At 54.5% G+C, this 26752-nt stretch overlaps 1 protein-coding gene and 1 pseudogene across 1 annotated transcript in view; one reads left to right on the plus strand and one right to left on the minus strand.

The window, feature by feature from the left end:
* Nucleotides 1–573: 573 nt before the first annotated feature.
* Nucleotides 574–2748, minus strand: LOC115893989 (annotated as a pseudogene).
* A 3484-nt stretch (nucleotides 2749–6232) lies between these two features.
* The window catches only part of QSOX2 (quiescin sulfhydryl oxidase 2), a 41512-nt gene continuing 20992 nt past the window's right edge, over nucleotides 6233–26752 (plus strand). The window contains 2 exon segments of the mRNA XM_010372738.2: nucleotides 6233–6560; nucleotides 25882–25982. Of these exon segments, the coding sequence (XP_010371040.2) occupies nucleotides 6233–6560; nucleotides 25882–25982 (429 nt within the window).

Consider the following 26752-nt stretch of genomic DNA (forward strand, 5'->3'; position numbering starts at 1 on the left):
ACTAGCTGGGCGAGGTGGCGGGCACCTGTAGTCCCAGCTACTTGGGAGGCTGAGGCAGGAGAATGGCGTGAACCCGGGAGGCGGAGCTTGCAGTGAGCTGAGATCCGGCCACTGCACTCCAGCCCGGGCGACAGAGCAAGACTCTGTCTCAAAAAAAAAAAAAAGAAGACAGTCGGGGGCATCTGCCTGCTTTGACTTTGGAGGTGCCCCCCCCGCCACACCTACCCTGGCCACATGGCCAGCAGATGATGTGCAGCTGGGGGGACTGGGCATGGGCGTCTCTCACCTGAGCTGCACAGACCAGAGGAAGCCGCAGCTCAAAGGCCCAAGGTCATTTCCCCTGCAGCCCGCACAGCCGGGGGCTTGTCCTCTGGGAATCGGTGGTCCAGGGTCTCTTTTGGAGCATGTTTAGGATTCGCTGTGCCTGGAAGGCCAGGGCATCCGATTTCTCCTGGTGTCATGGACTTTTCTTTGCTTCCAGAGGATTTGCTGGGACCCCTGTAATTTCTCTGGGATCCTTTTGAATGTGAGGGTCTCTCCTTGAATGGGGAGTTGATGGCCAGTGTGTTGGCCTCAGGGACCTCTGTGTCCCAGCACTGATCCCTCCAGGATGTGGCTTCTCCTGTCCAGGGCCTCAGGCCTCCTCCACTTTGAGAGAGGACCACACTCCAGACTTTATGCATGCAGTCCAGTGGGAGACATCACAAAGCTGGCCTGGCAAAGCCCTAAGGCTCCAGGTCACAGGACACACGGAGCTGCCAGGGCCCTCTACCCCATAGCTCTGGTGAGAGACCCCAGGCCCCTGAGAACCCCTTTGGGCCCCCTTCCGTGAGGTAAGAGCCCCTCTCCAGACACCCCTTGCTGGGCAGCAGCTGGGCCCAGCCTGCCTTCTCCAGCCCCGGGGCGGCTGCTCAGCCCCAGGTGCCGTTAGGATAGCCGGCCTGTGTCAGGGCCCCCACTCACCATGTGCGTGGGAAGCCCAGCTCGGGCCGGGCATCTGATTTTGCGCCGGCTCCTGCCCAGCCCACCTGAGAACGCAGAGGTTTGGATCCAGTGGGGAATGTGTTCCTGCTCCGTGCTCTCGGTTTCAGAACAAACTTTGAGCTGAGCTACAGCTTTCTCATGGATCCCCTTCTAGTCTTCCGAACAAATTAGTCTGTGATTTTTTATTTTTTTCCATTTATTGCTGACCCTTTTGGATTTATGAGGCCGTGTGAGCGGAATTATGTATTTCACACACACGCATCTGGCATGGCAATAAATCTCCCCCACTGAAGTCCCGCCGATTTGCGGCGAATCTGATGGCTTCCCGGCTCACCGCCACATGGTTGGTGCTGACGTGCGGTGTGATGCAGTGGCGGCTGCACTCACGGCTGGAACCAGAGTGACTTTCCCTGGGAGCCCAGCAGGTGCCGGTGGCAGGGTGCCCTTGAATGGGGCTGGTCGTGAGGAACGAAGGAAAACCTGGGCCAGGGGCTTCCAACGACGGCAGCGCTGGAGGGGGCCGGAGCTATCAGGTTACTCTGACTACAGGAGAAAAAGCCACTCCACCAGAGGTGTAAATACATTTAATCTCCCAACACGACACATACAGAGCAGAGGGCTTTGGCATTCAGATATATCGACCGGGCGAGATGATAATCCAAGGTTCCTCTCCTTCAAGGTCTCCTGCTGTTCTTGCCTAGGCTCTGATCTGTCGTCACCGCTTGGGCCAATAAATCTTGATACCAGCCTCCAGAGACGTCATTATCTTTCATAGAAAATGATTATTTCTCAGTTAAACCCTACGTTTAATTTTCCTGTGATCTGTCTCTTTCAGCTTCCCTGCTTAACGGTTCCCTCCTGCATAAAATGCCCATGAACGTGTCCGCAGCACTCCCAGTCCCAAATCATCAGACAAACTTTACGAGTCCTTTTGATTCCCTGCCCTGCGTGGCCATCATGGCCACCCTCATAAAACACACATGAAGGCCAGGGGGGCCCTTTTATGAAAGGTGGCGGCTGCACACACTCCTGGGAAGCAAAGCCTCCTGGCACCCAGGGGACTGGGAGAACTCACTCACTGCCCAGGCGGAGCAGGGTCCCTGCGGGTCATTTTCTCTGTCCCCAGGGTCTAACCTGGCCTGTTCATGCCCAGCAAAGCCAGGCTCAGAAGCCGTCCTTTTCCCGGCTCCCCAGGCAGCTTTGGGGTCCTGGAAGAGTGCTGGCAGGTCCCACAGCCATCCCATAGCACCTTGTCCCGTCCACCCACCACACGGCAGCATCAAAGCTGGGAGCGGAGGATGGGATCACACACACCCCCTGGCCCTGCCCCGGGGCTTCCTGCCACCCTTCCCCTGCCCGCCACTCACCATGTCCATCAGTCTGTAGCCGATGCAGCACCGGCCACACTGGTACTGGGAGCCAGCTCGGGCTCTGAGGCTGCCTGGGCCCTGCTCCACCTCTCCATAGGGGTCTGGCAGGGAGCCCCTGCCCTCAGACGTGCCTCTGTGTCCACAGTCCCAGGAGGGTGGCCACCCACCTCCTCATGGTGTCCTAGTGAGGACATGGAGAATTCTTCCCCTGGGCACTGTTCCTGGCACGTAGCCAGTACTCAGGGGCTGGCACAGGTGTGCACAATTCCTCCTCAGAAGTTTTCCCAAAATGGGTGGTAGTCATAAGCAGCTGAGCCCTCCATGCCAAACTCCTGCTAAAGGGGGAGATGTGGATGGCAGGACCAGTCCTGGAGCCAGGGCCATTGAAATCCATCGGGCCTCATCTCCGCTCTCCCCGTGTGGAAAGGGAGGTGGCTCAGAGCTGGGGTTCTGCCTTTGTCTGCAACACAAGCGTTGGAGTGGGCCCTCCTGGGTTCTGGGAGGCACGTGGGCCTGAGACTCTCCTCTCTGTCACATACATGCCATGTGCCCTTCACCTCGCACAGTAGTCAGCCCTCTGAGCCTCAGTTTCCCCTTCTGAGGAATATCAGGCCAGGCGTGGTGGCTCACGTCTATAATCCCAGTACTTTGGGAGGCCGAGGTGGGCGGATCACGAGGTCAGGAGATCAAGACCATCCTGGCTAACACGGTGAAACCGCGTCTCTACTAAAATACAAAAAAAAATTAGCCGGGCGTGGTGGCAGGTGCCTGTAGTCCCAGCTACTCGGGAGGCAGAGGCAGGAGAATGGCGTGAACCCAGGAGGCGGAGCTTGCAGTGAGCCGAGATCGCACCCCCGCACTCCAGCCTGGGCGACAGCATCTCAAAACAAACAAACAAACAAACAACCAGGAATATCAATACCTGTTCCACGATGGGCAGGCTTGTGCAAATCTGCCCCAAAGATGGAAGAGGCTGAGAGGCAGAAGAAAGGGGCTGACAGGTCCAGTTTCTCAGGAAGAAACATTTAGTAGGGATTTACAAATAGAAGCCACATTTGTGTCTCTGGAGGCCCAGACAGATGGGATCCCGCCAGCACCCCCAGGCCCAGGGCTTATCTGCCACAGGGGAGGTTGGTTTAGAAGGGATGTGCAGAAACCTGAAGCAGATAGCATCAAGGCTTTGTGCCCTAAGGGTAGGATTGACGGCAAGTACCTGCTCTATACAGGGAACAATAGATCAACTGCAAATCTTGGAGGCCTTCCCTGAATCAGGCTCATCAGGATCCAACACAGCAAATTAGGTCCAAGATGCTGCCTCAGCCTGCACAGCACCTTATCTCATCAGGTCTGAGATGTGATCTCCCCACATTTTGATCCCTTTGAAGCCAGAGCTGTCTCTCTCAGGGCACCTGAAAATTACCACCAGCCACGTGTTTCCTCGCTCAGCGGCACGCATGCTAAACGCGCCTGCAGTCACCTGGCCTTTGCCACAGCGACATGCAGACACCTCTCCTGCAGGACGAGGGGCAGATTTCACGCGGGCTTTGGGCAGGACCTGGCTCAGCACAGACAGCTCTTGCCTAGACTCTGAGATTCAATCCCAACCCCTTCTCCTCCCCCACCCTGTCTTGGATTGGAGAAACTCTGGTTGTTCTGGGGTGTGGCCTCTAAGTGCTGGGCTGAGCTTGGTCCCATGGGTGGCTCCATTTCACCGAGCAGGTTTGGGGTGAAGTGTTGCCCCGATGTTCTGAATGTGCCCCTCCAGTTGGGCTCATGGCATCCTCTGTCTCAGCCGGATCAGGCTCCTTTTTTCCACTCCCTCTTCCCCTGCCACCTCGCTGCTGCTCCTTCTGGAGGCCTGGGGCTTGACATGTGGCCCTCCCCTCTGTCCCACAGCCTCCCCGGGGGACCTCAAGCTCTGAGCTCCAGACTCGACTCCCACTTCCAAACCCTGACCTGACACCTCCCTTAGAGGTTGAAAAGGCTGCTCAGATGTAACGGGTCCAAAGCAAACTCCTGGTGTCCTCCCCAGCATAGCTCTCCCATCTCATCGCTGCAGGATTTAGTCTCAGCCATAAGCAACCCCATTCCTCCAATTGCTTTGGCCCAAACTCTGCCAATGTGACACCCTCCACCTCCACCCAGGCTCAGCCGACCCCTCCACCAGCATTGCCTCTCACCCCTCCCCTGAGTCCCTCCAGCTCGTGGAAGGAGGCAGCGGCCCCTCCCAGGTCCCCTGCTTCCCCTCCTGCCCCTCCTACTCTGCAACTCGAAGGGCAGAGCTGCATCCTTGCACCGATCCTCCCATGGCGGACCCCAATTCAGCATCAAAGCCCAAGTCTGTGGCCCGGCTTGTGAGGCCCCCTGGGTCTCGCTCGGGCTCTCAGCTTTTCTTCCCTCCCACACTTCCCCCAGCTTGCTCCGCTCCCACCAGGCCCGGCTCCGGCTCCTCGCTGTTCCTCCAGTGCGCTCAGCACCCTTCTGCCCCAGGGCCTTTGCATGTATGGCTCCTCTGCCTGGGCCATGTGCCTCCTCCCTCACCTCCTTCTCCACTCGGGTCACCTTCTCAAAGACTTCCCCACTCTCCTGTATACGGTAGCCCTGCTGGCACTCGCCTCCTTATGCAGCTTCACTGCTTTTCATAGCACACGTTGGCTGTTTTACGCATTGGTTTGTTTTGGGTCTGCCTGAATGGCAGGCCAGGGGCATTGGGGGCTCGGTTTTGTTCTCACTTTGTCTCCAAGGCTTGGCACAGAGCAGAAGCCAGGAAACATGGGTGATGGAAGGAAACGTGAACAGGGAGACGCAGGACGTGAGGGAAAGGGAGCAGGTGCCTTTCTGGGGAGAATCCTCTCATCTGGGGTTAACTGTTGTTAGCAGCAAAACCGTTTAAACAAAATCTTACATAGAACCCCACAACACAGTTATCTATTTATTTTGAGACAAGGTCTCGCTCTGTCATCCAGGCTGGAGTGCAGTGGCAGAGTCACGGCTCACTGCAGCCTGGAGCTCCCAGGCTCAAGCCATCCTCCCACCTTAGCCCCTCAAGTAGCTGAGACTACAGGTGTGCACCAACATGCCCAGTTTTTTTGTTTGTTTGTTTTTAAGAGATGGGCTCTTGCTATGTTGCCCAGGCTCACCCACTCCCTTTTTTTTGTTTTGGTTACACAGTTCAGAGAAAATACTGACGTGTAAAAATTAGGAATAGGAACTAAAAAACCCCAGGTATCCTGTTCGATGAAGCAAAAAGTCGTATGATTTCATTTCCAAACCTTAAAGCTGCGTTCGACTGGAACACCCTAAAAGGTAGCATGCAACACATCTGACTTTGAGTGGATGCTTTGCTGCATATTCTAAGCGGTCAAATCTCATACTAGAAAGTCGAGGCTGGCTTGCAGACCCTCTGAAGCCCCAGGTGGGGTTGCCAAGTAAAAGAACTCCGGAATAGTTTTTGACGTCCAATAATGTCTTATTAAATTTGCATTTCAGGCATGGCACAGACCTAGGCTGAAAAACCGACTATTTGTCTGAAATCCACATTGAACCTGGCGTCGTGCACTTTCATTTGCTAAATGTGGCCACCTGGCCCGGCTCAAGGAAGGGGTTTGGGGACCGCGCGGCGGGGCGGGGCGGGGCCTGGGCGGAGCCTGCCACCCATGGGCGGGGAGATGGCGTTATCAGACTCTTGGGGGCGGGGCTGCCACGCATGGGCGGGAGGGGGCGGGGCCATACGCGCGGGGGCGGGGAGAGAGGGTGGGATCAGACGTACGGGGGCGGGGCGGGACAGAACTGGACGCGCGGGGGCGGGGCCGGGCGCGCCGGCGCACGTGACGGTGGTTGCTAGGGTGAAAGTTCAGCGCGGCGGCGGCACTTCCAACATGGCGGCGGCCGGGGTGGCTGTGGCGCGCAGCCCGGGAGTCGGAGCAGGACCTGCGCCGGCAGCCCGGCGCTCGTCCCCGCCGCGGGCCGCACGGTTGCCGCGGCTGCTAGTGTTGTTGGCGGCGGCGGCGGCAGGGCCGGGCGCGGGCGGGGCGGCGCGGCTGTACCGCGCGGGCGAGGACGCAGTGTGGGTGCTGGACAGCGGCAGCGTGCGCGGGGCCACCGCCAACAGCTCGGCCGCGTGGCTCGTGCAGTTCTACTCGTCGTGGTGTGGCCACTGCATCGGCTACGCGCCCACCTGGCGGGCCCTGGCCGGGGATGTGCGAGGTGAGGCGCGCCCCCGCGCGGGGACCCCCGACCCCCGGGACCGCGGCCTTCCAGGACCCCCCGCGATCGCCCCAGAAGGCGGGTCCCGGGGCCCCTCTCCCGTTTTTCTTTCCTTACCGCAGAGCCAGCCCCTGCTCCATAGAGGCACCCCACTCGGATCAACCCTGGCCTTTCCAGGGGCAGGGAACTAAGCCAGCTGCTCCCCACGTCTTCCCCAGGTTAGATCCTGGCGAGTCGGGCTGTCACAAGTCAAAATGAAACCATTTTCCCGCAGCCCTCACCGCACACTTGGGGATAGGGAAGCCCTCCCGTATCCGAGCTCTCAAAATACCTGTGTTTTGAGCCCCAATAACTTCATTGACCTGCCAGACCTCCTACCCTAGCTGTTTCCTGGCGTCCACACACCCCATCCCCAGTTATTCCACATCAGTGCCTAGAATTCCTGTTCTCTGAGAATCCCTCATTTCTATTCCACACTCGTAGCAGCTGCCTCATTCCCTTTAAACCTTCATCATTAACTTCCTGGTTCGGATAGCTGGCTATATAGTGGGTGCTCAGAGTGAACCCACAACTTAGCGATGCAAATACTCTGGAGACTTCTCTATCATAACCCACAATAACCTACAAAGCATTTTTTTTTTTTTTTAACTCTACAAAGCATTTCTTTGGTGGGTTCCTTGATCACAGATGCACAGCCTTTGAGAAATGTTTCACCAAACTGCCGGTAGTGTTCCGCACTTTACTGTTTAGTGCTTTCATTTGGTCGCACGTTGTTAGTCACGAAGTTACTCGCCTGCTCTACAGGTCAGAGTTGGCGTGGGAGGGGCATTCACCACACCCTTCCCTTAAAATGGAATTTAAATCACTGAAGTAGGAGGTCCTCCCGAGCCAGTGAGGTTTGGCAGGGCTTCCTGTGTTGTGCTAACCTCTAATTACATGTTTCAGTGGGCAAGAGCTGTAACAAATTGCTGTTCTTTCTTCCTGCACCTTTGTTTTTATGTCTTATACCCAATCCTGCTGTATTTTTCTCATCGCCAAACAGATTTGTAAAGAAATCTTTTTTTTCTCAAGTCTAAATAGGGCTTTTGTATGTGATTGTAAGTGGTTATCTTTAAAATGCATTCTCCTCTTACCTCACGGTGATGGGGCCTTTTGATTCTAATGGGTTCCTCCTCTTTGATCTCATGTTTTCTTATGTCCCTGTTGACCTGACTCAGAACTGAGGTCAGAGACTGGAATAGAAAGACAGAAAAACTGTTCAGTGGGGTTTTCAGACACTGCTTTTAGGAAAACAATTCAATCGTGTAGAGAACCCTTCAGTTCTTGTGTGTTATTCAGTGGCAGAAACAGTTATGTTTTATTAAAATGCAGGTGGCCCTGGCAGGACTTTGTCACCTGTTTTGCTTTTTTGTGGGTTTTGGGTTTGATTTTTTTTTTTTTTTTCGCTTGAGTCGCTGAAGTCTAAAGATGGTAACCAGATTCAAATATTGCAGATTCTGTAGCTGAAGCAGCACTTAGGCAGCCTTGAGAACTGTCCCCGGAGCCCAGAAGGAAGGCCACTCCTGAGAGCCACACAGTAACCTCCATACCCAGTGGTGGGATTAACTCAACTCAATAAGGTTCCTTTAGAGGGTCTGACTGTCTTCCCAGTCACAGCAGGAAGAACAGGCTTGGGCCTGAGACTGAGACTGGAGGAGGATATGGCTGAAAGTGAAAGACAGCGGGTGGCCTGACCAGGCAGCAGGGAGAGGGCTTCGGGGAGCCCAGGCAGAGGGTCCTGTTGGCTAAAAAGCCAAACTATAAAATATTGAAAGAGATTTGTTCTGAGCCAATGAATGGAGTGGCCGTGGCCCGGGGAAGAGTATCAAGAGGTCCTAAGAAAGTGTGCTCCAGGCAGTCATGTTAATTTGATTTTATACATTTTAGAGAGACAGAAGTTATAGGCAGAGAAACATAAATCAGTACATGTAAGGTATAGGAAGGGGTAGATTTACAGATCATAGGTGGATTCTGATTAGCAGTTGGTTGAAAGAGTTAAGCTTTGTCTAAAGACTTGAAGTCAGCAGAGAGAAATGCTTGAGTTAAGCTAAAGGGGCTGTGGAGGCCAAGGTTAAGTAAATGAAGCCTCACAGGCAGCAGCCTTGGGGACAATAGAGGGTAAATGTCTCTTTTCAGACCTTAATGCTGTCAGACTCATTAAATGTCTCCTAGATTCAGGAAAGACCTAGAAAGGGAGGGAGATTCCCTACAGATGCAAATTTCCCTCACAAAAGACAGCTTTGCAGGACCATTTCAAATATGTCAAGGAAATAAATGTATTTGGGGGTGAAATATTTTGATTTCCTTCAGGGTTTGCTATCTATCATGAGGTGCTGTACCCGAGTCAGGCTGGAGTTTGGTGTCATTGCTGGTGAGGCTGTGCTGTTTGTGACCTCTGTTTCCTTCACGCTGGTCAGCTCTGCCTAAACTCCAAAGGGAGGTGGTTACAGCCAGGCGTGAGTGACCTCCCTTGCCTTCAGGGCCTGGAATTTGTTTCCGCAGGTTGCCCTGGGGTCTCCTTGGCCGAGAGGGGGTTCAGTTCAGTTAGTCAGGGGACTCAGGATTTTATTTTTGGTTTACAGTCCTGAGAGCCAAGCTGTGCCCAAGAGGCTTGTCGGGGGTGGAGGCCGGGTAGAAAGGGGTGAAAAGCCCTCGGCACTGAGGAGGCACTGAGGCTGCAGCTCTCAAAGTGGGGCCACTTGGGTACTTGTTAGAAATGCCTGCTTCTCGGCCAGGCGCGGTGCCTCAGGCCTGTAATCCCAGCACTTTGGGAGGCCGAGACGGGCGGATCATGAGGTCAGGAGATCAAGACCATCCTGGCTAACACGGTGAAACCCCGTCTCTACTAAAAAAATACAAAAATCTAGCCGGGCGAGGTGGCGGGCGCCTGTAGTCCCAGCTACTTGGGAGGCTGAGGCAGGAGAATGGCGTAAACCTGGAAGGCGGAGCTTGCAGTGAGTGGAGATCGCGCCACTGCACCACTCCAGCCTGGGCAACAGAGCGAGACTTCGTCTCAAAAAAAAAAAAAAAAAAAAAGAAATGCCTGCTATTCAGCCCCAGCCCAGACCTGCCAGGTCAGAACTGTCTGCTTGGCACCTGGCTCCCTGTCTGTCATCCCTGCATGGAGCTGTCCCACAGGGATAGGGCGCCCACTGCCCGTGGCAGTGATAGGTCTGGCTGCATGCAGTCATCATTCCCATTGTCAGCATTCTCATGTTTTCTTATGTCCCTGTTGACCTGACTCAGATCAGTCACCTGTGGCCCTGATCAGTCACCTGTGACTTAGGTCATCCTGCTGATCCCCTGGGGGCACACAGGCCATGGCTTGGGCCCCCACTTCGACCTAGAGTGTCCAGCCACCTCCTCCCACCGATGCCCCTGGCTGGCACCCGCCACGCCCTGCATTCTCCACGCCTGTAGCTGCTGGAGAGGATGGTAAGGTGTGGGCTCTGCTCCCCAGGAGCCTGCAGCTGGAAAGAGCAGGACAGGCCAGGGCCGCTCTTAGAGGCCTTTTCCCCACAGCTTAGGGCACGTTTGTTTTCCTCAAAAATTTGGATTGAACTTTAGCTCTTGACTGGCATTTTCAAGGTTGGGAAAATAAATGTTTTTCCTTATAAGAAGGTGGCTTAACAAACAAAAGGTGTACTACTGTTTGGTGTGACCCAATGTCATTCTAGTGTTGGTGGAGATTTGGCTTAAGCCTGTCACTTCTAAGTACTTTGCAGAACAAAACCTTGCTGAGTTCCTGAAGATCTGCCTGGCAGTGATGGTTGCTGGGTTTGTGATGGAAGATGAGACACCGGGGCCTGGGGCTACACTTTGGCCTGTCTGACCAGTGAGATCTCTGAAATGCCTCTGCAGTCTTGAGTGGGCAAGAGGATGCACCCTAAAGGCAGGGCCTGTGTCTCCGTGAGCCCTGTGTGGCCCTGGTGCCTGTTCCCTCCCATCTCCTTCACTTGGTCAGCCTGAGAAAGCAGGGCAGGCCGCCACCCACAACAGGCCGAGTCCTCCCACACCTGTCCTCAGGAAGGCAGTAGCGGTCATGTTGCAGGTGATAGCACGTGAGGTTGCCTGGGACAGGCCGAGTCCTCCCACACCTGTCCTCAGGAGGGCGCTCATGTTGCAGGTGATAGCACCTGAGGTTGTGTGGGATAGTCACGGTCATGCAGCTGAGTGACAGGCCAGGATGGGTGTCCAGGTGTGGGTGACCTGGAGCCCTGGCAGTTCATTCCTGTGTCTTTGTACAGGATGGGTGGGGGTTGGGCACATCCCACGTCTTCTGAAGGAAGGGAAGGGCACTCTGTGATTGCTGCCAGCTCCTCTGTCCCACTTGGTGTGGTTTCTTATCTACTCGACTAGGCTACAGGCTTCTTGGAGATGAATTAGAACTTGGTGTTCCCCACAGGCTCATTGTCTGTTTACTGGAGAAAGAAACAATAAGGGCCAGAGGGAGGGGGACATACAGGTGTCAGCGGGCATCTGGCGGGGCTGACGGCCCTGAGAGCCGCTGGATGCTCACTGGACTCGTGGGGATGGAAAGGGTGGAAGGAGGAAGGGTGGGACAGGAGGCCTCCCGTCTCTTTATGGGCCCAGAAATGGCCTAATGCAGCCCCGCTGTGGCGAACGCCTGGGTATTTCACAGAAAGGATGGTGCTTCGGAGCAACCGGCCTCCCTGCTGGCCTCCCCAGTGGCTGTGGTTGGTGCGCTGAGAGTCCACCAAGAGCTCTAGGCCACTTACTTGTTATTGAAGTAAGACGGGATGGTTCGCTAAGAGGGCCTTACGCCACATTCAGGGAGCCGTCTCTGTTGTGTAGTGCGGTCGTCGTGCCTTGGGTGACCCAGGTCGCAAGCACTGCTTGGGCTTCCCGATGGAGGACGGGCTGAGGGACTCGTTCCCTCCTGAGAGATAAGCAGCATTGGAATTGCTGTCACCCTGGAGCACCCTTCGAGGCTGAGGACCGTGTAGTTGTGGTTTAACGGATTTGAGCTAAATGCTGGGGATCAAGAGTCCACGGGACCCAGCCCTGCCCTCAGTCCGCAAAGGAGGTGACCATAGCGTGCGCCCAGGTTGTCTCAGACCAGCCCTTGGCAGCTTCTAGGTGATCTGTGTTAGGCTCTCCTGGTTGCTAGGCGGGTTTCATTTCATTTCTACCCAGGCCTGTTATTCCAAACTTGTACCTTGAACTTGGAGCTTAGCTAAGAAGACCTTTGCTCAGCGGAGAGGGGGCTCCACGCAGAGGGTCTTCTCCAGGGGCTGGCGTGCGGAGTTCGAGACCCCAGTGTGGCCCTGACTCAGGAAGGAGAGGCCGCGGTGGAGCTCTGTCCCTTAAACACAGCTCTCTAGTTGCATTTAAGCTTGGGAGATGATTTCGTCTTTACTGTAATCATTTTCTAGAACTAATTGATACTTCACTATACGTTAGACTTCTATAGACTTTTTCATTAGAACATGACAGGCAGCCGTCAAAGAGTTAAATCTTGTTAGATTCAGTATCAGAGTTATTTGACAAGCACATTTGAAATAAATGTTTGTCTGCTATATATAGAAGCTTAATTATTTCCGAAGTATTTTTAAGACTGGAGTACTAAAATAGCCAGACTCTTGAGCGGAAGTGAGAATAGGCCTGCAGTCTCATTTCTGCCTCCCTTTGGAAGCCCCTGGCTGCTCTGGGTTGGACACCCCCGCCCCTGCCCACACCCTGTGCCTCTCAGCCAGCTCTAACCCCAGAGGCCCAGTGAAAGCAGGCCATTTGCATTCAGTTTTAGAGGTTCAGAGCTGGACAGGTGGGCAGGGCAGGAGAAGGGGAGGGTACCCGTTGAATGAGGCCAGTGCCCTGAAGCTAAGCCTTTTACGTGTTTTGTGTTTGATTTGATAAGATGGACTGCCATATCTTTTGTGTTGCCGTGAATACCGTCCATCTGCCGGGTCCTTGCCGGGACTCCTGGCGCCTGTTCAGCTGCTGAGGGCGGCCCGTGTAACTGAAATTCTCCCTCATCTGCTCAGCCTTCCCCGAGCACACGGGCTGGCGTTCTTTCAAGGGCAGACAAAGGCGTCGTGGGGTGCCTGCAGGCCCCTTCACCAGGACCGACCCTGCGTGGGATAGTGTTGTTGGGAGCATAGCTCTGCCGAGGCAGGTCGAGGTGCCGCCCCTGTGGACTAGTGGAGCTGGACTTTCCTGGCCCTGCAGTGTGTGCAGGGGCTCTGTGTGAATTCAAACTCTGGGATGAATTTGCGCTGCGTGCTCTCCCAGCCCCAGGCTTTGGAGAGCTTGGAGGAACAGCAGGGAACAAAGCAGGGAGGTCCCTGCCTGAGGAAGCCTGTGCTTTAGAGGGAGCAGCTGACAGTCAACAGGAAGACAAATGAAACAAGGAAGTGGCCGGCGCAGTGGCTCACGCCTGTAATCCCAGCACTTCGGAAGGTGGGAGGATCACTTGAGCCCGGGAGTTCAAGACCAGCCTGGGCAACATTGCAAGATTCCCCACTCCTGTGGTCCCAGCCACTTGGGAGGCTGAGATGGGAAGATCACTTGAGCCCGGGAAGTTGAGGCTACAGTGAGCCGTGATCACGCTCCTGCACTCCAGCCTGGGTGACAGAGCGAGACCTGTCTCAAAATAAAATAAATAAGTTACCTATAGATTGTAAGCCTAGAAAAATGAATAGACCGATTAGAAAGAAACTGGAGTGGCTCTGGGTGGTAGAGCAAGGCATCAGACGGCAGCGACTTGGGAGAGGAGCTGCGAGGTGAAGGTCCTGCCAGGGGCATGGCCAGCACAGAGGCCCCGAGACAGCCAAGACTGCAGTGTCCAGGGGGCCTTTTGTTTTAGAGACCGGTCTCTCTTTGTGGGCCGGGTTGGCTTAGAACTCCTGGGCTCAAGAGACCCTTCTGCCTCAGTGTCCTAAGTAGCTGGGACAATGGGCAGGTACCACCATGCTCGGCTAAAAGGACTTTGATAGGGCCTTGATTGCTCAAGGGGGCAACCACGAGGTCCCTGAGGGCCCAGCAGCAGGCAGATGCAGGTTCAGGGCTGTGGGCCTCTGTAACAAGGGGGCGACCACGAGGTCCTTGAGGGCCCGGCAGCAGGCAGATGCGGGCTCAGTGTACAGTGCTTGTCTTCTTCCTGAGCAACAGAACCCCAAAGAACGATTTTAAGCAGGGAAACCTGGTTTCTAGGTAAAAATCTCCGGCTGCTCTCTGGAGAACTGAAGGCCAGAAACCAGCGGAGGACAGTGGAATGTGTGAGAGGCCAGGCCGTGCGTGGCAGCTGGGGCCTGAGCGGCGGAGGGAGGGTTGGCACAGCCAGGTGGGAGGAGGCCGCCCACCGGGCTTGCTCAGGGCCTGGATTGCGAGGCGGGAAGGAGGCCCGGGGAGCATTGTCTTTGGAAGGCCAGCTCACGGTTCCCTGAAGTCTGAGGGATCCTCAGGGAACAGAGGGGAAGACTCTGCCTTCTTGGTAGAACTGTGGTTTCAGGTCATGTAGACAGTGTTTGGGCAAAAGTTACCGAAGGCCATATCTCTCTCCTGGGAGCATGAGAGGGTGCGGGGAGGTGGGCACACGCCCGAGATGTGGAGCAGCGCGTTTCACTCCTGTCCAGGGCATGGCTCTTGTTCCTGGCCCCTGACTGGTTGGTTTCCCTGTCAGCTAGTTTTCTGTATCCTGCTGCTAAGGAAATATTAGGTAAAACCTGGAAATAGGACAAAAGCTGAGTCTCGTGTCCTGTCAGCATCACGTTGGGGTGTTGCACAGGCTTGCCTGAGGGCTGTGACCTGGGGGACATCTATGTGTTTATGCTGCTGTTCACTGCTGACTAAGGGCCCAGGCTCTGGGGTATGCATGAGCTCGCAGACCTTTCCTGGTAGAGGGGTGAACAGCGTCTGTCCAGTAGACAAGGAAAGCCCAAAGTTTGTGGTTTTCTTGCCCAGTAGGACAGTTTCTTTGCACACTGTCCCTGGGGGCAGGTAGCACGATTCTCTGCTCCCCAGCTGGCCTCACCGTTTCCTTCAGCAGTCCCACTGAAGAATGTCGTTGACGTGTGTTCACTCTGTGTTTGTGTGAAAATCGCGTGTTTAGCTTTTAGAAAATTCTTCTTGGACACTGGCACAGGATGGGCTCCAGGTGACGGCGGCCCAGGACGGGCTCCAGGTGTGCATTCGTCTCGCTGGGAATCCACCTGGTATTTTATTTATCAGAGGTGTCACAGTGGAGTGCACCATGTGAGTCTGGGGCGCACGCTGGGTTTCGGAGCACCCGTGTGGCCAGCGGGCCTGTGATTCGGGTGATGCCTGCAGCCCTGGCTCTTCCTGTCCTCGTGAGGAAAGCCTCAGATTGGCCAAAACTCAGGGGAAAGCAAGGTGGGTTTTTTCTGCCTCCTTTATTTAAGCTGACAGCTGCCGCCTGTCTCAGAGGGCAGGTTCCGCCTGTGGATGTCCATCCAGTCCGGGTGAAGGAGAAACATCGCCATTGCCACCTAGCATCTGCCTCATCTCCCCACACCGCGCGTCTCCCCGGGAGCTGGCGCACCCCTCCCTCTGTCCTTGGGCAGCAGCCAGTCCTGTCTCCGGGTGCCCCATGGAGGGGAACTGTCTACCTGGCTCTCTGTGGAGCAGGGAGTGGGGAGGAGGTGGAGGGTCAGGAGCATTGGGACGATGCCTGGGACAGCTGAGTGGAGGTGGTGGGTGGCAGGTGTCTTGCAGAGTCTAGACTGGGAGAGGTCTGGGTTGACTTGGTGGGGTGCAGCGCCCCCACCCGGCCCTGACCCTGATTTCCAGTGACTTCGGAACCAGAGGGAGACTGGATGCTCCTTCAGCTAAGGTGGCTGTGAAACAGTTCCATACTTGATATTTATGATGGAAACTGCTCTCCGCAGCTCAGTTCCTCCCAAAGCTGAGGCCAGAGAGTGTCGCTGGTGAAAATGTTCGTAGAGGACGTGCCTGCAGGCACTCAGCCAGTGAGACCCACTCCTTTCTGTGTACCCAGAGTCTGTGGCCTTGGATATGGAGAAGAGACGGCTCAGCCCTGGCCACCACTGGGCCATGCTGCCTCTGTAGCCACCAGAGCTCCACGGGTCGCCTGGGTGTGGCCCAGCCCGAGGGTGAAGGAGCAGGTGGTCTTCAGGGCTCTGGCTGACGCCGACACTCTATGCTCTTCGGCCGCCCGTCTTCCTTCACTCGGACGTCATGGTGTTTGAGTTCTCCACACACATCAGTGGCCGCCCGTGGCTGTTGAGACAAAGAACAAAGTCCATACCAAGATCTGCAGCCTCTTGTGAACCGGCCCGAGCCCCGCTCAGGGCTTCCTCTCGTCTTCTGGGTGACGGTGTCCCTGACTCGAGGGGTTCCTGCAGCCGCCTCCCCTCCTGCTCTGCCAGCCTGAGTTGTCTTCCCTCCTTCTCTCCTTCCTTGGTCGTCACTCCCCGTAAGGGCCCGGCAGTGTCCCTGGTCCCTGCAGGTGTGGCTATCGTGGGGTCATGGCCTTCGAGTGGGCTTGTTGGTCCTGGCCCTGTTCCGGGCGGTTGCTGTGCCAGCACGTGTGCCTCTGACCCGGCCGAGCCTCACACTGCCCTTGGAAGATGGATCTTCCTTGGCATCTCCATTTTATAGATGGAGCCCCCGAGGCAAGAAGAGATTGTAACTTGCCCCAGTTCTCAAAATCCAGCAAGCAGCAGAGCCGGATGTGAAGCTGGACCTCCTGGCTGGGTCTCTACCTGGAAGGAGGGTCTGCTGACCATGGGCCTTGGGTGGGGACCCAGTTGAACAGCGGTCAGGGTAGACTCCCAGAGGAAGTGGCATTTGGGTGGAGACCTGTAGGGCAAATAGGAACGAGCCCGGTAAAGGGAGCAGGGTCACACAGCCCAGATGTGTGGGGACAGGACAGAGCAAGAGACGCAGACTCACCTGTGGTCGCTGGGGTGTGGCACGATGAGGCTGGGGCGGGCGCAATGGAGCTGGGGGGCCTCGTGGAGACCAGCCTTGCTCCCAAGCGGGGAGTGGCCGTTGGGGCTTCCTCCAGGGCCCTGCTTCCGTCTCCGCCTGCTGGTGCGAGGTCCATAGGAGAGGTCTTAGTGACAGCAGCCTCACGCCCAGGACGGCTCCCGGGTGCTGGCGTGCTAGCCTGAAGGGGCTGTGTGAACTCTGTCACCTTTTTCTCCACTAAGTGTCTCTTTGTCAGGCCAAAAAGAATTTGCCGCCGTTGCTCTGGGATGGTGCGTTGTCAACTCTGAGCTGGAAAAGGTCTGGGACGTCTGCCGGTTACGTCGGGGCTGCCCTCTGGGGTCAGTTAGAAGGGCAGCACTCCATTACACGTACAGTTGACCCTCAGACAACTTGGGGACTGGGGGGTGCCAGCTCCTGTACAGTGAAAAATGTGTATATAACCTGTGACTCTCCAAAAACCGAGCTCATAGCCCACCGTTGACTGGAAGCCTTACCGGTAACAAATGGTCGATTGACACAAACTCTGGGTGTTACACATGTTCCGTACTGTGTTCTTATAGTAAAGCAAGATAGAGAAGATGGTCGTACAAAAGAGAAGTAGGCCTTCTGCTCAGGGAAGTGTCCTAGGCGGACCCTTACAAAGGCCTTTGTCCTGCCTGGGCTGCCCCAGGTGGCAGCGGTAGAGGAGGTGGAGGCAGTAGAAGGGAGGCAGACGTGTTCCATGTCACTTCATGGAGGTACGTCATTCTTTCTGTCTGGCTTTTTTGCTTTTTATTTCTCTAAACTGTTTGTGTGTGGTCCCAGTCCTCCTTCCACTGTTTGCTTTAGTTTTAGTGCTTGTTTTAGAAAAGGGTCCACGTCGTGGAAGAAACCAAAACCATCTTGAGTGATGAGAGTCCTTCTGCCAGGTGATGGGCTGAGTTTGTGTTTGGCCCTGGTGTGATGGGCTGCGTTTGTGTTTGGCACCGGTGTGATGCTGCGTTTGTGTTTGGCACTGGTGTGATGGGCCGCGTTTATTTGGCCCTGGTGTGATGGGCTGCGTTTGTGTTTGGCCCTGGTGTGATGGGCTGCATTTGTGTTTGGCCCTGATTTGGAGGCACTTGGATCCACAGCGTCGTCTTCTGTTCATTCCTCTGGTGTGGTATCTGTTAGCTCTTCAGTTTCTCCACGCTTGGTCTCATGGAACCCTTCTCCCCTGCCCTTTTGGCCACATCCACACTCTCTCGTGGTCTCCTTGATTGGCTCTGTCATAAATCCTGTGAGGTCAGGCACAGCCTATGGACACAGTTTTCTCCAGCTCGACGGCCTTCACGGCTCTTCCTGTAGCAACGAGGGCATCTTCTGTCGTGCCGTCCTTCCCGCTGTCGTGATGTTCCCTCTGTGAGGTTCTCTGCCACCATGTTGGCCGTCCTGAGAGGACTGTGTGATGAGCCCTAAAGGGCCTTAGGACCCCAGATCTAGAGTAAGGCTCACTGTGTCTGGGGGCAGGTAGACTGATGAAGCCTTCGGTGTTCAACTCATGAGTTCTTGGTGGCCGGGGGCATTGAGCAAGATCAAATCACTGCAAGAGGCAGCCCCTTAGCGGAAGGACTTCCTGGCTTCAGGGACAAAGCGTCCGTGGAACCACTCCGGAAAAGTGTGTCTCATTGCCTGGGCCTTCTCGTGCAACCAGAAGACTGGCAGCTGGTGTTTGCCTTTCTTATTCAAGGCTCAAGGGTTAGGAGCTCTAATTATAGGTAAGGGCGGTCCTGCCGATACACCCGGCAGCATGTGCAAAACTGCAGAATTGGCCTCTCCCAGCCGGTGCTTGCACCTCTTCCTTTCTAATTCATGTCCTTCGTGGCATTTTTTTCCCGAATAGGGCACTTTCGCCTGCATAAAAATACCTGTTCAGGCAGATGTCCTTTCTCCTCCGTGATTTTCTTTTTCATTTTCTTTTCTTTTCTTTTCTTTTTTTGAGACAGGGTCTCACTCTACCCAGGCTGGAGTGCAGTGGTGCAGTCTCTGCTCACTGCAACCTTGACCTCCCGAGCTCAAGTCGTTCTCCCACCTCGACCTGCTAAGTAGCTGGGACCACCATGCCTGGCTAATTTTAAAATATTTCGCAGAGACAGGGTCTCCCTATGTTGTCCAGACTGGTTTTAAACTCCTGGGCTCAAGTGATCCACCAGCCTCAGCCTCCCAAAGTGCTTGGATTATAGCCATGAGCCTCTAGGCCCCGGCTTATCCTGTATCCTGACAGTGGTTTACCTTTCTCTCTGCTGTGAATGGTGCTGTGTGTGGTCTGCAAGTTTTGTGGGTGTGCGTTTTGATGCATTGTAACTTTTTATAATAGATTTGTATATATTTTGTGGTAGTAAATGATGAAATAGCGTCTACATATGGTCTCTGCATTCATGACATGCCTTTTCTTAATTTTTTGGATATTTCTAGGCCATGTGGCTCATTCGCAAGTTTTTTCAAATTGTCACATATCTCCAAAAAATTTCCCAATACATTTGTTGAAAAAATGTGCGTATTGGCCGGGCGCGGTGGCCCAAGCCTGTAATCCCAGCACTTTGGGAGGCCAAGACGGGCAGATCACGAGGTCAGGAGTTCGAGACCATCCTGGCTAACACGGTGAAACCCCGTCTCTACTAAAAAATACAAAAAGCTAGCCGGGCGAGGTGGCGGGTGCCTGTAGTCCCAGCTACTCGGGAGGCTGAGGCAGGAGAATGGCGTAAACCCGGGAGGCGGAGCTTGCAGTGAGCTGAGATCCGGCCACTGCACTCCAGTCCGGGCAACAGAGCGAGACTCCGTCTCAAAAAAAAAAAAAAAAAAAAAAAGTGCATATTTAAGTGGACACACGCCGTTTGAAGCCATGTTGGTCAAGGTGACCCCTTCGCATGTGTCACGAAGAGGAGGGGACAGGAGGTGAGGGAGGCTGCCCGCCCTGTGCAGAAAGCCCTCACTGCACGGCCTCAATGGTTTCTGCAAACTGCCATGTGAAGCTCAAAGAAGACAGCACGTCCTCAGATAACCACGTTTCTGTCAACATCATTTCCTTACAACGTGGATGCGGGAAAAAAACTGCTTTTGTTATGTGTCCTTCCGCTTCAAGCCACCGTTTCCAGGAGCCTGTCAGTGACACGAAGTGAGGACTTCTGTAGGTTCCTCTGCCTCCCTTTTTATGTGTCTGAGGGTCAGCGGGTGGAGCAGTTCCAGAACAGAGGTTCCTCCTCGCTGGGAGAGCCTGGCAGACGGACCGCGGGGGGGGCAGCGAGTGTGGCGAGGGTGGAGGGGCCGGAGGGGGCAGAGCGCCAGTCCTGAGGCTCGCTGTCCCTCTCTTGGCCTCTGGGGTCTTGGAGCTCGGTGTCCTCATCTGCCAAGTGGGGCGGTGACATTCACACCATAGCCTCTGATGGAAGCTCAAGAGGGATAAGGTGGGTCCGAGTGCTTCTAAAGCATTAAGTGCTGAAGAAACTGCACGCAGGCCATGGTAGCGGGCTGGGTAAGGAGTGATCAGTGTGGGGCTGTGAGGGGCACTCCCTTCCACTGCGTCATTTCACACAACCCCCTGAGCACTGGCCAGGGACCTCCTGTGTGCGGGGATGGGCTGCCAGGCTGATTGGACACAGATCCGTGTCTTCCAAGGACAGAGCCCTCTGGTCTAGTGGAGAGACAGTGTGAAATATGTTGGGAAGGTGAAGATAATTTGCTTTTACAAAGCATTGGTTTTCTGCATGTTGAAGGAGGCAGCATGTCCTGCGGGAGCCTTTGGAAGGGAATTGGTGGAATGATCTCTCTGCTCCACAGGTGTTTGTCTCAGGGTGTAGCAGGTGCACGTTTGGGCTGCAGCATCTGACCTGTGTGATGGGAAGTCTTCATTTGCCCCAGTAGGCTGGGGGCGTATTCTGGTCACACACTAGTCGGAGTTGGGCACGCCTGTTAGGAGGTTTGCCCTCCACGCTCGAGGTGCATGCTGTGTGGACCTGACGGACTTTGGAGCCTTCCTCGGCCTCTGTAAGCATCAGCATCCCCGTCTGTAGGATCCTGTGTTTGTCACCAGGCCACTCCCATGGTAGATAAATTTGGTCAGAAAGCTTTGTCAACTTTAAAGGGCTGTGTAAATTTACTTCCCGTGGAAACAAGGCTGGTAGGAGGCTTTTCCTGCCAATGAAACAAGGCCTGGGCAGGGAGTCAGGGAAGGCCTTGCTGAGTAGGTGTTACCTGTGTTCAAATCGTGAAATCGATGGGAAAGCAGCCAGGAACAGATCAGTGGAAGGAGTTCCGCCAGGGAAGAGAAGGGGCGAAGGCCCAGGGCTGGTGGGATGGAGGTCAGACCTGTGCATGGCTGGAGGGGACGGGAGAGGACGAGTGAACGGAGCAGTGCTGGGTCCGGCGGATCCTGCGGAGACTGGGACTCTCCCAGGCGCCTTCCAGCTGGGTTCAGAATGTCAGAATTACGTACTTAAATCTTGAGTTGAATGTTTATTTGCTTATCATGGAAGAGTAACAGGTAGAAACAACCAGCAGGCATTCAGTCTTGGGAATTTGAAGCCTCGTTGGAGAGGCAGAGCCTGTGAAGAGGGTGACAGGGTGGATTTGTGGCCCGACGTGATGAGGATGCCGTCACGGAGGCCGACTACTGAGGCTCGTGTGTTTTTGGGCAGCACCCTGCGGTGGATGAGCTGGATGGGAGTGGGGGCACGGGAATCAGGGAGCAGTTGTGAGGCCTGGATCTGATCGTGCCTCTGTTCTTCATGGGCTCAGCCCTTCCGCACCTGGGATTCTGCATTCCCGGTGTTACAGAGTTGTTTACTGCGGGGCTGACAGCCATTCCCACCAGCCACATTGAACTCTTCACATTCTCTCTAGCACTGCATGAGATTCAGGAGGGTTATTAAATTTTAGGTGTTTTTGAGACGGAGTCTCGCTCTGTCGCCCAGGCTGGAGTGCAGTGGCCGAATCTCGGCTCACTGCAAGCTCCGCCTCCCGGGTTCCCGCCATTCTCCTGCTCAGCCTCCCGAGTAGCTGGGACTACAGGCGCCAGCCACCTCGGCCGGCTAGTTTTTTGTATTTTTTAGTAGAGACGGGGTTTCACCGTGTTAGCCAGGATGGTCTCGATCTCCCGACCTCGTGATCCGCCCATCTCAGCCTCCCAAAGTGCTGGGATTACAGGCGTGAGCCACCGCTCCCGGCCGGGAGGGTTATTTAAAAAGAGCAGCATTGGCCGGGTGCAGTGACTCACGCCTGTAATCCCAGCACTTTGGGAGGCCGAGGCAGGTGGATCACGAGGTCGGGAGATCGAGATCATCCTAGCTAACACGGTGAAACCCCGTCTCTACTAAAAATACAAAAAATTAGCCGGGGGTGGTGGCGGGCGCCTGTAGTCCCAGCTACTCGGGAGGCTGAGGCAGGAGAATGGCATGAACCCGGGAGGCGGAGCTTGCAGTGAGCCGAGATCGCGCCACTGCACTCCAGCCTGGGCAACAGAGTGAGACTCCATCTCAAACAACAACAAAAAAAGGCAGCACCACCTGGCCTGGGCCCAGACTGTCCAAGCAGCCTTCGCCTGAGGTGCTGGGAGAGTTCCATGGCTGCTGTGCAGGGCGCTGTGTTGCCACCTTGTACCAAGATCCATGGGAAGACAGAAACTAGGAAAATTGCAGGAGAGGTGGCCAGCAGAGGAAAGGGTGTGATGCGGCCAGCGAGTGCCTGGGGCAGCGGGGACGTGCTGTGTGTGTTTTTGTAAGTAACGTGCACTGAGGACAAATCTGAGAAACCACAGATGGGGCCAGATCCCACCGTGAAAACCAAATCCTGGCAAACATCTTGGAACGTTTTCTTCTTCCCGTCTTATGTTTTTGCTGTTTCTAGGCCAGCTTGATCATGTCACACGGCCGTGATTCTGTTGTGTGTGCAGTTTGGGCTGTCAGAGCAACTTTTTGTTTTCTTACATGTTATTTCTGGGCACAAAGGTGCTTTATTTTTTTATTTTTTATTTTTATTTTTTATTATTAGACTTTAAGTTCTAGGGTACATGTGCACAACGTGCAGGTTTGTTACATATGTATACATGTGCCATGTTGGTGTGCTGCACCCATTAACTCGTCATTTACATTAGGTATATCTCCTAATGCTATCCCTCCCCTCTTCCCCCACCCCACAGTAGGACCCGGTGTGTGATGATCCCCTTCCAAGTGCTCTCATTGTTCAGTTCCCACTTATGAGTGAGAACATGCAGTGTTTGGTTTTCTGTTCTTGCGATAGTTTGCTGAGAATGATGCCTTCCAGCTGCATCCATGTCCCTACAAAGGACACAAACTCATCCTTTTTTATGGCTGCATAGTATCTGGGCACAAAGGTGCTTTTAAAAAAAAAAAGTGTGGAATAAAAATGTGTCGTAGAAATTCCCAATAAACAGAATGAAACCATGTGGAATTGTGAGCCAGATGAAAGGCCACAGAAAGGAGACACTTTGCCAGGATGCACGGGCCGAGGAGCCGAGGCTGTGGAGGGGTCCACCGGTGAGCAGCCCACGGCGGGGCTGCCGGGAGCACCCTCTGTTTCCGTGTCCCCTGCCGTCTGCTGCGCTGACTGGATCAGAGCGTGAACCCTCTGCCTCAGTTCCATGTGGTCTGAGGCTTGAGGAAGGTGTGGCCGGGGAGGCAGGGAGCTCGTGTGGCTTTTCCCTCATCCACTGAAAGTGGCCTCGAAATATGAATTGGTTTCACTTAGCCGGCGTAAGCAGGAACGGTATTTGGTCATTGTTTCTGAAAGAGGTTTCTTTGTTGTTGTTGTTGTTGTTTTTAAATTACAGAGAAAAGACCAGTATCTGAAACAAAGCTGTGGTATATTACGTAGAAAAATAGCAATCCGGGCCGGGCGCCGTGGCTCAAACCTGTAGTCCCAGCACTCTGGGAGGCCAAGACGGGTGGATCACGAGGTCAGGAGATCGAGACCATCCTGGCTAACACGGTGAAACCCCGTCTCTACTAAAAATACAAAAAACTAGCCGGGCGAGGTGGCGGGCGCCTGTAGTCCCAGCTACTCGGGAGGCTGAGGCAGGAGAATGGCGTAAACCCGGGAGGCGGAGCTTGCAGTGAGCCGAGATCCGGCCACTGCACTCCAGCCTGGGCGACAGAGCGAGATTCCGTCTCACAAAAAAAGAAAAATAGCAATCTGAACCGCTAACACACACAAGCCTTCATATTTGTAGTGTCTGGTGATACGTTCCGTCTCTTCCAGGCATGCTTTTAACAGGACCTCTGAAGTTTGAGATCATAGCTTGTTCTCAGAGAAGACTTCTTACTCTTTTGACATGATTTATAGTCGAATCATTGATTTAGACAAGTGGTCAGAATCAGAATACAAGTCTACAAAGAACCTTATCAGTGTCTCAGTGACAGGCAGACATACCTTCCCATTCAGAAATCACTGGGCTTCTGGTCGTAAGGCTGTGCCATGGCACTGTCCCATGTGGCTCGCTCCGTTCCTCCAGGCAGATCCATTTGCTGGGCGCCTGGGTCTTGCCTCTGCACCTGCCTCTCCCACAGCGCGGCGTGCCCTGCCACACTGCTGTCTCTGCCAAGGCCTCCAGGCTCTATGATAGCCAGCGCCAATCCCTTGACCCGTTGGTGCCCCTTTAGGCTGTCCCCTCAAAGTCTCAGGGCCTGGAAGGGCCCCTACGGGGTGAGGAGCCGGGAAATGTTTGTGAATTGTTGGCAGTGCAATTTTTACATCCCAGAGAAAGAACACAAATCTTTTAAAAAGAAAACCTCACTGGTCAGCTTCAGAAACCATGACTTTGATACTGGTGACTGAAGCACGAGCCGGGCACTCCGCTTCCTCGTGTGAGTCGTTCCTCTGGGTTACAGTGAGGGCAGGTCTCTCTTCACAGAATTGTCCCAGCTCATCATGAACAAACGGTGAGAGATGACACGTCACCATTTCGCTGCAGCCCTAGTGCATTAATGCATTTAGGTCGTGATCACTCAGGAGAGAGGTGTCGCTTGCCTCTGGGTGGGAAGCATGCCCCACTACCTACAAAGTCATCTCACCAAACAAATTAGACAGGCGTCTAGATCTGAGTACCCTGTTACAGAAGAGCCAGGAGTCCAGGGTGCTGTCGGTCAAACCCCAAGAAGGAAAGTGCCAGGACCCATGAGGGAACCAACAAGCCTGGCTGGGGTCTCGATTCAAACAAACTTTAAACAAATGAACAAATAGGGACTTTTTGTTTTTGTTGTTTTTTAAGACGAGCCTCCGTGTGTCACTGGCTCTCTGTAGCCTCTGCCTTCTGGGCTCAAACGGTCCTCCTACCTCAGCCTCTTGAGTAGCTGAGACCACAGGTGTGTGCCACCAATGCCCAGGTAATTTTTTGTGTGTTTTTTTTAAGAGACAGGGTTTTACCGTGTTGCCCAGGCGGGTCTCACACTCCCGAGCTTAAACCTTACCTCCTTGGCCTCCCAAAGTGCTGGGATTCCAGGCGTGAGCTGCCATGCCCAGTGGAGACCCTTCATCTTTCAGAGGCAAAGCCTGGTAGATTTCGTGTGGAAATGACGTGCTGTCTGAGATTTGCTTTGGGACAGTTCTGGAAGTGGGTGGAGGCTTTGGCAAAACAGGATTCACCCTGAACTGGTAATTATTGATCCAAGAGGTAGGATGTGTGGGATTTGTTACATTTTTATCTCTATTTTATTTTCATGTTAGAAATTTTCCATAGTAAAAACTTTAGAGTTAGGAACAAAAAATTAAAGTAAAAACTTAAGAGATAGGAACAAAAAATATGGCTCCTTTTAGCCTCCCCAAAATGGCACAGGTGTTCCAGGGTTTGTGGGCAGCGTCTGGGGTGGTGTTGGAAACCACCTCACATGTGTCTGTGCGCGCGTCCTGGCCCTGAAAGAGCCTGCCCAGGTGCTGCCAGTACCTGCTCGCTGGAGTGAGAACGTGGGAAAGTTTTTGCCCAACAGCCTGGACCATGTCCAATTAATCTGCACATACGTGCTTGCTGTCCTGATGAAGTGCTGGCCGCCGACAGCCGCTTCTGTAACCAGCGCTTTCATCCATCAGGGTGTCGTTTAATTAGGGGACCGCAGCCCCATCCCTGCTGCATGATGTGCAAGTTCAGCACAAATCCGTTTGTTCTGTGACCATCTGTGGTAGGAGAGGCATCATGCTGTTGGTGGAAGTTCTCTTTCCTAGCTCCACATAGACGCTCTGTGTGGTGAGGGCCTAACTGATGACATAGAGGGGGTAGGTGGGCTGGTCTCTTAGGTGTCTGCAGCCTGGAGTGGGGACTGCTGGGTCCTGGGCTTCCTGAGAGTTCATTGCTCACCACATTGAGGGTCATGCTCCTGCTTTTCAGACTGGGCCAGCGCCATCCGCGTGGCAGCTCTGGACTGCATGGAAGAGAAGAACCAGGCTGTGTGCCATGACTATGACATCCACTTCTACCCTACCTTCCGGGTGAGTATCACGGGCTGCTTGTCTGTTGAAATTCACCTTCTACCTCACCTTCCGGGTGAGTATCACGGGGTTTCTTGTATGTTGAAATTCGCCACATCATAGTGCCTGTGTTTCAGCCTCTCTGGCTCTCTCCTTAAAACTTCATAGGAATTGTAGGAACTGATGTTTGCTGGGGGCAGCTCTTGTTCTACCCTGTTGTGCTGCAGCAGTGTCTGTGGGACTGTCCATGCTCACACAGCCCCGGTCACATGGAGGGGATGCGTGAAAAGACCCCCTGCAGCCTGCATGGCCAAAGGACACAAGGACACCAGGAGCACAAGGGCTGGCACCCCAACCTGAAGCCACACATGTGGTCCGTGTACCACGGGGCTCCCCTCGGTGGAACACACACACGCTCACCCATGCACACACACGTGCACACTCATACGCACACACACCCACAGGACCTCCACCTTCCTGAGCCAGGGTCAGCCCCGGAGAAGACAAGGCTGTGCCCGTTGCTCCCACTAGGGGGCAGAGGTACCTGTGACCTGTTGCAGGCCCGTGCATAGCATGTGTGTACACGCCAGTGCCGCTGCCTCCTGCATGCCTTGACATGGACATCTCCAGAAATGTAGGCGCCTTGGGCCCACTTCCCAGGAAGCTTTGTGCCCCCGTCCTTGTCAGCCCTGGTGCCTTGCTGTGTGGTGTGGTGTCACGTCATGGTGGCTTCCCTTATGTTTTGGGGGCTGTTTTCACTGTGCTGGCAGCACCTGTGGTCCTGCCCTAAC

The sequence above is a fragment of the Rhinopithecus roxellana genome, chromosome 16 (genome assembly GCF_007565055.1).
Source record: "Rhinopithecus roxellana isolate Shanxi Qingling chromosome 16, ASM756505v1, whole genome shotgun sequence".
Lineage (NCBI taxonomy): Eukaryota > Metazoa > Chordata > Mammalia > Primates > Cercopithecidae > Rhinopithecus > Rhinopithecus roxellana.